This window comes from Lepus europaeus, unplaced genomic scaffold (assembly GCF_033115175.1).
Source record: "Lepus europaeus isolate LE1 unplaced genomic scaffold, mLepTim1.pri SCAFFOLD_246, whole genome shotgun sequence".
In the NCBI taxonomy this organism is placed as follows: Eukaryota; Metazoa; Chordata; class Mammalia; order Lagomorpha; family Leporidae; genus Lepus; species Lepus europaeus.
Window position 1 is genome coordinate 157845 of NW_026909129.1, and position 12047 is coordinate 169891.

Genomic DNA, 12047 nt, shown 5'->3' on the forward strand with positions numbered 1-12047 from the left:
TGTGCATACATACACACATACATGAACTCATTTGCATCCACATGTGCACCACAATTATGCACACGTGCACGTACTATAATGAGGCTTAGTCGGCCCAAGCAAGTAATTATAAAAAATGATGCAAACGTAACTTAGAAACTTTTTTTTTTGACAGGCAGAGTGGATAGTGAGAGAGAGAGACAGAGAGAAAGGTCTTCCTTTTTGCCATTGGTTCATCCTCCTATGGCCGCTGTGGCCGGTGCATCGTGCTGATCCGAAGCCAGGAGCCAGGTGCTTCTCCTGATCTCCCATGCGGGTGCAGGGCCCAAGGACTTGGGCCATCCTCCACTGCCTTCCCGGGCCATAGCAGAGAGCTGGCCTGGAAGAGGGGCAACCAGGACAGAATCCGGCGCCCCGAACGGGACTAGAACCCCGTGTGCCGGCGCCGCAAGGTGGAGGATTAGCCTGCTGAGCCACGGCGCTGGCCGTAACTTAGAAACTTTGATATTTTATATTTGTATTTCACATCGAAATGTTTTTACTTCACCTTTATGTGTCTATGTGTACTTATGTCCTCATCTTTTGAGGATGAAGATTTTTTTCCATCAAGTGAGCCTGTCCAAATGCTTTCCAAAAGCAAGTGAGGCTTTCATTATTTAAGATTTATTCACTGATTTGAAAGGCAAAGTTACAGAGAGAGAAGGAGAGACAGAGAGAGATCTTCCATCCACAGTTTCTTCTCCAAATGCTCCCAATGGCCAAGGCTGTGCCGGGCAGAAGCCAGGAGCCTAGAGCACCCATAGAGGATGCTGGCATCACAGGTAGTGGCCTAGCCCTTCTATCATTCTCACCCAAACCACACTCTTTGAGTCTTTCACATCCACCAGAATTAGTCTGGACTGGGTTTGTTTATTTGAAAGGTAGAGTTACAGTTGCCATCTGATGGTTTGCTCCCCAGATGGCTACAAAGGCTAGGACTGTGTCAGGGTGAAGCCAGGAGCCAGGAGCCAGGAGCCAGGAGCTCCATCCAGATTCCCACATGGGTGGCAGAGAGGCAAGTGCTTGGATCGTCTTCTACTGCTTTCCCAGGCACATAAGCTAGGGAGCTGGATGAGAAGTGGAGCAACTGGGACTCCACCTAGTGCTCATTTGGGATGCCTCAAAGGCAGTGAGACCCAATGCCAGCCCATCTAGACTCATAAGACTTTATTTGAAAAGCACAGTTATCTCACTACACCTAATTTGGCAATAGCACTGTGTACTCATTCCACTTTAGTGTTTCCAAAGTATTCTGGTTTGTTTTTGTGGAAATCACTGTCTAGGTACTCACCACTGGATGGTTTACATATTATTTCACTAGATTTTGTACTTCTAAAAGCCAATGCTGCTTGCATAGAGACACTTTGGAAGATAACTCAAATGACACACACAAACTCGTGGCTTCAAGCAGATAGGTGTAAGCTGAGTGGGGAGTCACCCGCTAGCTTCCAGCTGTCAACATCCACCAAACATTTGTCGCTAAGTTTTGCAAAGAGAACAGAAGGTGTTCTTTCTTTCTTTTTCTGTTTTTAAGATTTATTTTATTTATTTGAAAGACAGAGTTACAGAGAGAGGTAGAGCCAGAGAGAGAGAGAGGTCTTCCACTCCGCTGGTTCACTCCCCAAATGACCACAATGGCTGGAGCTGAGCTGATCCGAAGCCAGGAGCCAGGAGCTTCCTCTGGGTCTCCCACGCGGGTGCAGTGCCCAAGGACCTGGGCCATCCTCTACTGCCTTCCCAGGCCAAAGCAGAGAGCTGGATCGGAAGAGGAACAGCCAGGATGTGAACCAGCATCCATATGGGATGCCGGCGCTTGAGGCTGGGGTTTTAACCCACTGCACCACAGCACAGGCCCCAGGTTTTGTTTCATTAACACTATTTCTATAATATCTCTGAAGCTTGGAATAAAAGCTGTGACACATTTCTGGAAATTTATAGAACCTAATGGTCCATACTTTTCCCTAATTTTACCTCTGACCTCACCTTTGTCTACATTTTTTTTCTTTTAGTCACGTATACTTTATTGCCTTGTCTCATTATACTGTAAGAACCCTCTCACCTCCGACTAGACTAGTCAAGAGGTTTGCTGAATAGGTGCATGGTGGTGTTATGGGCAAGCAGTAAGCCATGTTTTCCAAGACTTTGATTCTAGAATTAGCACATATGTAAAAAGATTGTTCCATTAAAATTATCCTTGAACTTCCCTTAAGAAGGCCGTCTGATTAAATCTAACACAGTATCTCCAGGGATCTAAAATACTCACTTTTTCCATTGTCTTTGGAGCAGCTCAGAATTATGTTGTCAGAGTTAATTTTGGCTACGGGGGGAGTAACTGGCAAGACACAGGTATGTTTCAGAACCAGAAGAGTGTGGGACGGCTCCTCTATGACAGAGAGGCTTGTGGGAACTGAGATTTGTGTCTGTCTCCTAAGGAGTTTAAAAGCACATTCTTCCTGGAGTTATTTAGGAGTGTTTAGGAGTGTTTTCTGGATGAGCTAAGTCTCTGCTTTCTGAAAAGACAACAACAGAAAATCATGATGTTCCCTTTCCACATATTCATGTAGGACACACTCAAAATTTTTTCAATGAGCTACCATAAAATTCAAATGGAAAAGCTTGCTTGTATTTCCAGGCCAGCCAGAGTATGTTCTCAGCTTTTTAACTTGGTGTATGTGTTCCAAAAAAGAGCCTCACTATTTTAAGTGTTTACAACCTCGCTCTTGAGTGAGTATATTGCTGATTTGAAAATGGAATTATTTTCCCATGTTGTTCTTAAATGGGACTGATTTCCTCAAACATTGTACTTTTCAAGGGAAAATGTGTGCTTTCGTATTTCTCAAGCCAACTGAAAACTCTTAATATATGGACTTCATAATTTTATTACCACCTTCATGCCTTTTAATAAATGAGGTGGGGGAAGACACTTGGCACGGTGGTTAAGATGCTGCTTGGGATACCTGCATCCCATTAGGAGTGCCTGTACTGGAGTCCTGTTCCACTTCTGATCCCAGTTTCCTATCACAGTGCACCTAGCAGGAGATGGCTCAAGTACTTGGGTTATGCAACCGATGCAGGAGACCTGGATTGAGTTCATGGTTCATGGCTTCAGCCTGGCCCAGCCCCAGCTGTTGTAGGGATTTGGGAGAGAATCTGCAAAAGATCTCTCTCTGTCTCTGTCTCTCTGCCTTTCAAATAACTAAAAAGAAACATTTTTTAAAAGACAGTGTTTTTTAGGCCGGCGCCGTGGCTTAACAGGCTAATACTCTGCCTTGCGGCGCTGGCACACCGGGTTCTAGTCCTGGTTGGGGCGCCGGATTCTGTCCCTGTTGCCCCTCTTCCAGTCCAGCTCTCTGCTATGGCCCGGGAAGGCAGTGGAGGATGGCCCAAGTCCTTGGGCCCTGCACCCCATGGGAGACCAGGAGAAGCACCTGGCTCCTGGCTTCAGATCAGCATGATGCGCTGGCCGCAGCAGCCATAGGAGGATGAACCAATGGCAAAAAGGAAGACCTTTCTCTCTGTCTCTCTCTCTCTCTCACTATCCACTCCGCCTGTCAAAAAAAAAAAAAAAAAAAAAAGACAGTGTTTTTATTTCACAAATGAGGACATCAAAATTTTATTTTCTTCCAGGGCATTTACTTTAACCATACTTTTTTTCAAAGTATAATAACTGATAGAAAATTGCAGGTTCCTATTAATAAACGAATATACTGTTAGTCTTCCAAATAGAATTGTATGTAATACTTATAACATTAATTTCTCCTTAGTAGACAACTGCATTTTTCCCCATTTATGACTAATTTTCTTTATTCAAAATGCCGTAACACTAGTATTTTTTAGTTATGTCAAGTTTGGGAATGTAACACTTGATAACTTTAAGATTCATACCCCTGAGTGCACCCAATTTGTTTCCTCAGAAACCTTTTATTTAAGGTATACAAGCTTCATGGATTTCATAAATGCAACTTAAGGAACATAAGTGATTCTTCCCACCTGACTATCCCTCCCACTCACACTCCTACCCTTCCTCCTCTTCCCTCTCCTATTCCCATTCTTGTTTTTTACTAAGATCTATGTTCAATTAAATTTATACACATAAGATTAACTATATACTAAGTAATGAGTTCAACAAATAGAATGAAAAAAAATTGCTGTTCCTCAATGGTCAAGACAAGAGCTATCCAAAGTCATCACATTTCAAATTACCAGTTTCACTTTTATGTATCACCTATTAAGTGCTCTATTAGTTTCCACAGATCAGGGAGATCTGTGGTATTTGTCCCTTTGGGACTGGCTTATTTCACTAACTATGATGTTTTCTAGTTTCATCCATTTTGTTGCAAACAACAGGATTTCATTTTTTTTTTTTACTGCTATGTAGTATTGCATGGTGTACATATCCCATAATTTCTTTACCCAGTCTTCAGTTGATGGACATTTGTGTTGATTCCATATCTTATCTATTGTGAATTGAGCTGCAGTAAACATGGGGTTACAGATAACTCTTTCATATGCTGATTTTATTTCCCTTGGGTAAATTCCCAGGAGTGGGATGGCTGGGTCGTATGGTAGGTCTATATTCAGATTTCTGAGGTATTTCCATACTGTCTTCCACAGTGGTTGTACCGGTTTACATTCCCACCAGCAGTGGATTAGGGTACCTTTTTCCCCCACATCCTCATCAGTATTTGTTGTTTGTTGATTTCTGTATGAGAGCCCTTCTAATGGGGATGAGGTGAAACCTCATTGTGGATTTGATTTGCATTTCCCTGATGGCGAATGATCCTGAGCATTTTTTCATGTCTGTTGGCTGTTTGGATTTCCTCTTTTGAAAAACGTCTGTGTAAGTCCTTGGCCCATCTCTTAACTTGGTTGGTTGCTTGGTTGTTGTTGAGTTTCTTGAGCTCTTCATAGATTCTGGTTATTAATCCTTTATCAGTTGCATAGTTTGCAAATAATTTCTCCCATTCTGTCGGTTACTTCTTCACTTTCCTGAGTGTTTCTTTTGCAGTGCAGAAGATTCTCAATTTGATGTAACTCCCTTTGTCAAGTTTGGCTTTGACTGCCTGTGCTTCTGGGATCTTTTCCAAGAACTCTTTGCCTATGTCAATGTCTTGCAGGGTTTCCCCAATGTTTTCTAATAATTTGATGATATTGGGTCATAGATTTATGTCTTTGAACCGTTTTGAGTGGATTTTTGTGTAAAGTGTAATATATGGGTCTTATTTCATAGTCTTGCATGTGGAAATCCAGTTTTCCCAATACCATTCGTTGAAAAGACTGTCCTTGCTCCAGGGATTGATTTTAGCTCCTTTGTCAAAGATAAGTTTTAGATGTGATTGGATTGATTTCTGGAGTTTCTATTCTGTTCCATTGAACTACACGTCTGTTTTTGTGCCAATACCCAGATGTTTTGACTATAACTGTCCTGTAGTATGTCTTGAAATCTGGTATTGTGATGCCTCAGGCTTTGTCTTTGTTGTATAAGATTGTTTTAGCTATTCGGGGTCTCTTGTGTTTCCATATAAATTTCAGCATTATTTTTTATTTTTTTCTGTATCTGAGAAGAATGCCATTAGTATTTTGATTGGTATTGCATTGAATCTGTAAATTGCTTTGGGTAGTATGGACATTTGATATTGATTTTTCCAATCCATTAATATGGAAGATTTTTCTGTTTTTTGGTGTCTTCTATTTCTTTCTTTAATGTTTTGTAATTCTCATTGTAGAGATCTTTTATGTCCTGGGTTAAATTTATTCCAAGGTATTTGGGGAGAGGGGGCTATTGTGAATGGGATTGATCTTAGAAGTACTTTTCTCATCCTTGGCATTGTCTGTGTATACAAAGGCTACTGATTTTTGTGTGTTGATTTTATATCCTGCCACTTTACCAAACTCTTTTATGAATTCCAATAGTCTCTTAGAAGAGTCTTTTGGATCCCTTATTTATAGAATCATGTCATCTGCAAATTGGGATGCTTTGACTTCCTCATTTCCAATTTGTATCCCTTTGATTTATTTTTCTTGCCTATCCTTGACTATATTGAATAACAATAGTGAGAGTGGGCATCTTTGTCTGGTTCTTGATCTTAGTGGGTATGCTTCCAGCTTTTCCCCATTCAGTAGGATGCTGGCAGTGGGTTTGTCAGAAATAGCCTTGATTGTATTGAGGAATGTTCCTTCTATACCCAATTTGCTTCAGAGTTTCATAATGAAAGGATGTTGTATTTTATCAAATACTTTTTATGCATCCATTAGTAATAATAATATGGTTTTTTTTCCTCAAGTTTGTAAAATTTCCAGAGATTTGTCTTCTAATTCAGATATTCTTTTTTATGCCTCAGTATGTTAAGGATTTCTACTGTATTTTTATTTCCCCTATTGAATTCTTCATTTCCAATATTTCATTTTGATTTCTCTTTAAAATCTCAATTTTACTGGAAAAATTTTCATTCATTCCATGTATGGATTTCTTTAAGTCATGGGTTTGCTACTGACTACTAAGTAATCCTACAATCAATTTTTTGAATTCTGTTTCTGGCATTTCTTTTCAATATCTTCATCTTCACATTCTAACACTGATGTGTTGTATTCTATTTGGAGGTGTCATGTTGTCTTCCTTACTCTTGTTTCTTGAATTGCTGAATTTATTTTTATGCCTTTGTGGAGATATTTGTTGGTTTTGTTTTTTCCCTGTGATGGCTTTTATCTTTGGACTATGTCTCTGTGGCTTAGTGGAGTGTCTGCTCTTCTAGTGGATACCCAGAGGCGTGTTCTGAGTGTGGCCAGGGAGCTCTGGTCAGTGTTTCAGGGTGAGTGGAGTGTCCAAGGTGACACCCAAGTTGGGCAACTTAAATCAATCTCTCTCTCTCTCTCTCTCGTTATCAGTGTAGAGGTTTGATCAGGTCTGTTGGCATAGTCTCTGGCTCACCTCTTCTCCTCCAAGAAGACCAATACCTGGGCGGGAGCCCCAGTGGTCACAATATTCATCCACACTGCCACAAGAACTGCACAAAGGGTCCATGCAGTCCTCAGTGTGAGCATGGATCCTGCAGCAATGACCACCACCAGGGAATCAGGGAGCCCTGAACATGTGGAACTGCCCACAGTGACTGCCCACTCCCTGCACCCTCCTATGCAGCCACAATGTTTTCACAGTCCCAGCATACCCATCCCCTCGTCAATCTTCTCAGCTAAACTCAGGCATCTCCTCTCAGCTGGTTGCTGGGCACATGGACACAAGCTGGCTCAGCTGTTATCTATGTCAAAAACGGCACCCTCCTTCTCTCAGCTACTTACAGGGTGCCAGTCAGAGAGAAAGAAACATGACCCATTTTTTTTTCTCTCTAGGTTGGCAGGTACACTGTTCCCACAGGGCTCCCAGCTGGATTCACACCAGGCTCTCTTTGTAGCTTTATCACCAGTGGTTTGGGCTGTTGCAGTCTGATCTCAACCCACTCTACAAAGATGGTGTTGAGGCTCTCGGCTGCTGGGATCCTGAGTTGTGTGTATCCATACCCTTCACATAGGTCCATGGTGTACCTCTAATTTGCATGGAGTTTCCTCTACTGTTTTTTCCCTAACTCTCCCTTGAGATTGCACTCTCTCCACTTTTTTTTTTAACTATCTTCCCCTAGACTAGAGCAGTAAGTGCCCTCCCTATTCTGCCACCTTGGAATCCCCCAGTTTGTTTGTAAAGCAGCAACACTGCGTACTAATTTAGATTTCAGAGTCTGGGTTTGAAGCAAGACTGCCTGGGGCTTTGGGGTATTTTTTTTAATCTCCATGTGCCTAAATTTCCTCCTCTATAAATGGACGTATTAGTTGTGTTAGTAGTGAAGATTAAGTGAATTACTCTTTCTAAAACTGTACTCATACACCACAGTTCTCAAATATTTTTATTATTAGTGTCAACCCTATATATATACACATATATATGTATATATATATATATATATACACATATACATATATATGAGAATGAGGTTCACACAGGTAGATGGCAGCTGTAATACCTTGGCGATCCGGTCTTTCACCTCCTCCCTTCCTGTCTCCATGCAGGTGGCACCAGCCATTAAGGAGAGGATGATGAAGAAGGGAAGTCTGATGTTGGGCTATCAGCCCCACCGCGGGAAGGTCAACTTCTTCCGCCAGGTGGTGATCAGTCCTCAAGTGAGACGGGAGGACATGGACTTCCTCCTGGATGAGATAGACCTGCTGGGTAGAGACATGTAGCTGTGGCTTTTTGTCCCCCAGAGGCAATGATCCTGCCCTGGGGAGGGTGTCTTGGAGACACATCATAGATTGCAGCTCTCCTGATGCAAAATAGGAAATATTCCCAGCCCAAACTCAGCAAAAATCAAAATTCTATGCAAGCAGTGATAAAGATCTTTATCTGCTGAGTCACTACATTTACTCTATCAGAACAAGTAGTAAACGAACAATAAAAAGATTTTCTCAAGGACTGTCTTTGAGACATGGCCTTGAAGAGAGCTTTGTAAGCCCCATGTGGGTTTTGGGTTCTCTAAGCTTACACTGCTCTTCAAGGAACATGTCACTTGGTAGTTTGAAGCAATGGTTCTCAAAGTGAGCTCCCTGCTAGCAGCATCGACATCACCTGGAAACTTGTTCAAAGGGCAGCTTCTCAAGACCTATGCTCCAGACCCAGTGAATAAGCAGCTCTGCAGGTGGATCCCAGGAGGCTGTGTTTTAACAAGTCATTGGGAAGTACTGGTTTAAGGAAAATCGTGTAATGATTGAATAATCAGTCTGAAGTTTTGCCAGCAAATGGATGTGGAATATTTCAGTAGTTCCTGAGCCAGTCTTTGGAAATTATATCTGTAGCATTTATAGCAGAAATATTGCAAGGCATCAGCAGCACGTCAATGCTAATTTATAAGAGGCAGAATATATAAAATGTTTACTTTATAAAGATGTATGTTTTCTGCTGGCTGAATGTGTTTTCTCAATGGTTAAAATGAACAGTTATCTGTTCTAATTTATCTAAATTAGAGATTAGGATAATTGACAAGCACTTTGTAATGTGACTCTTTCCATCAGTGAGCAATAGTTCTAACTCCCTTCCAAAACCATTGCATCATTAGCTGGGAGCAGACTTTACAATTGTGTGTGTGTGTGTGTGTGTCTTTGAACTCAAGGGGCCCATTTCTTATCTTGCTCTCTGCCTTGTAGGGAATAACTAGAACAAAGTCCAGGGCTATACAACATTCCCTTTCTCAAGTTTGCAATGTCAGTGTAGACTATTAAATGGTTTCTATTAGGCAGAGAATCTCCAGATCAGAGGCCTTTCAGTAGAAGTACCTCCTCCACGTCTCCTGGAGTGGATGATTGAAATTCTCTCTCTGATCCTTGTCTTAGATTTCTTGGAATGTTTTCTTTGACTAAGAAATGGATAGAATTCATAGTTTTGGGTATAGAGTTCAAAAAGCTGGGTTATGAAGATAATTAAAGCTCTGCATTGAAAGATGACTGATTGAAGAGTGTTAGTATTAGACGTAGCATATTCAATAACCTTTTCATACTCCATCTTCAGCTCATGTCGTTTAAATTTCAGACAGCAAAAAGCAGACGTATCATGTTTGCTTTTATTGCATATTTTCATTTTGCTGTGCATGATTGTTCAATATCTCTATTGGTAAAAATATTTTAATCTTTTTCTGAATTAGTTCAAGTTCTCTGGTGATAGATATTTACGTGTGTATGTGTATGGGGGAGGGAGGAGTGTGAGTATTTTACATATTTTGTTGCCTTTTCATTTTAATGTCTACATAAAATGGTTCTAAAATTGATGTTTGCAAAATTTGGTTTCATGAAATAAAAAGTAACATTAATAAACTTAGTCTTGTTGGCTTTTTCTGTCATCTCCTCTTTACTGGATTGTGTCAATCCATTTTAAAAGTGAACTGTACTTGATTGACATTTTAGCTTAAGATTGAGGAAGTAGGTGAGAAACTGTCTTTGAGTTAACAAATTTAATAAAACAGAAAAGGCTGTTATAACAAAGTATGGATTTATCTCGTGTTTAGTCTTTTTTTGTCTACCAGGCAAGCCATGGAAAATTCTGTAACTATAGCTCAACTCCTGCTGTGCCTTTTTATGAAATATGGTAGTCCTTTGATTAATGAAAAAAAAAAGACTGCTATCAAATATTTTTAAAATTCTATTCTTGTTTCTTGGAATATTTAAACTTTCTTGGAATATTTAAACACTCAGACATTTGACTGGATGACCAAAAATAATCCTCCAATGAAAGGGTGTTTAGAATTCAATCATGCATTTGTCCGATAAAAGATTTGTAGTGTGTCTACTGTGTTCTAGGCAATTATCTAGGTGCTAGAGATAGGCCGCGAATAAAATAAGCAAAGGCCTTGCTGTCCAATGCCTTCCTTCCAGTGGAGGCAGACAATTAGAATATATATATATATATATATATATATATATATAACTAGTCAGCTAAAGGGAATTGTTTGGAAGAAAAATTAAAGAGAATAAAGGGGATGGAGTATAAAAGTCAAAGACGGATGTGGTGTGCCATTGTAGAAAAAGCAAGGCCATTGCTGAGGTGACTTTTGAGTGGCGACGTTCAGGAAAGGAGGGAGAGAAGGATAGGGTTCTGGAAAAAGATGTTCCATATCAAGGGGATAGCAATAAGAGGCCTGAGGGCTTGCATTCATGAGGCATCCGCAGACCAACACGGGGTTTACCATGACATCAGCAGCGTTGAATGATGAGTGGAGTGGCAGGTGACCAAGTCGAAGGAACACCTGGGAGTCAGTTACACAAGGTTTGCCAGTGGGGACCTCGAGTTAAATGGAATCACATTGGGAAATTTGAACAGGGTATTGAGGTAATTCAACATAATTTAGAAAGAGCATGCTGATTATTGTTTGGGGAATAGGAAGTATGTGGCAAGTGTAGACTTAGAGAAACCTAATAGGAAGCAACTGAAGCTGTTCAAGCAAGAATTATGGTAGTTTATACTCAAGTCCTAAAGGGGATCTCACTCTCAGGGAATTTACAGGCAGAGCTGATAGGGTTCAGAGTGGAGGCAAGTGTTAACAGAGAAATGAGCAATTAAGGAGAATTCCATGTACGTGTGGCCTGGGCAACTATTAGGAAGGGGTTTCCCCTTACTGAAATGAGGACTGGAAGAGCAGTAGTTTTAGCTGGCTTTGGCCGTGTCAAATTTGAGTTGTCATGGAGTTAGTCAACCCAAGAATATTTATAAGTCATTACTTATAAGTCTCAGCTTCAAGTGGGTAGAGACTGAAGATATAAATTTAAGAGCCATCAGCACAGGAATGTTATTAAAGTTATGGAACTGGATGAGATCATAGAAAAAGCGGAGATTCAAAGGAGAAGCAGGTCAAGGAGACATAACTGGAGAAGAACAGGAGCCAACAAAGGCACCTGGGAAGGAGCTGCCAGTGAGGTAGAGGAAGAAACAAGAGAATGGTCGCCCAAAGGCCAAAAAGGCGTTGCAAAAATGTATTTATTTTCATTTTATTTGAAAGGCTGAGAGACAAACAGATGGAGAGAGAGAGACAGAGAGAGAGACAGAGAGAGAGAGAATCTTCCATAGGCTGTTCATTCCCCCTCAAATGCCCACAATAGCCAGGGGCAGGATAGGCCAACGCCAGGACCTGAAAACTCCATCCATGTCTTCCCTGTGGGCAGCAGAGACTTGAGCCATCATCTGCTGCCTCCCAGGATCAGTGTTAGCAGGAAGCTGGGTTGGAAACAGAAATAAGACCCAAGCTTAGGCACTGTGATATGAAATGCAATCTCAAACTGAGTCTTAATCACCATGCCAAACACCCACCCCAAGAAACATCTTTAATGAAGGAAGGCGCGAAGGACCATATCAAATGCTGTGGATGTGTCAAGTGAGAACTGAGATTTACCTTAGGAATTAAATTACCTTAGTCTTGGTATAAAAGAGGGCATTGATTTGTTTATTAAAACTACTCTGACAAAGGTAAGTATTTGGATTATAGTTTTCATTATGCTTC

The 12047-nt window shown here is 40.9% G+C and overlaps 1 protein-coding gene across 1 annotated transcript in view; it reads left to right on the forward strand.

Annotated features, from left to right (window-relative positions):
• Positions 1-8374, forward strand: part of LOC133754619 (acidic amino acid decarboxylase GADL1) — a 147070-nt gene extending 138696 nt beyond the window's left edge. Inside the window, exon 14 of the mRNA XM_062185040.1 lies at positions 8077-8374. Coding sequence (XP_062041024.1) covers positions 8077-8250 — 174 coding nt within the window. The 3' untranslated portion in view covers positions 8251-8374. The remainder of the gene's footprint in view (positions 1-8076) is intronic.
• The last annotated feature ends 3673 nt before the right edge of the window (positions 8375-12047 follow it).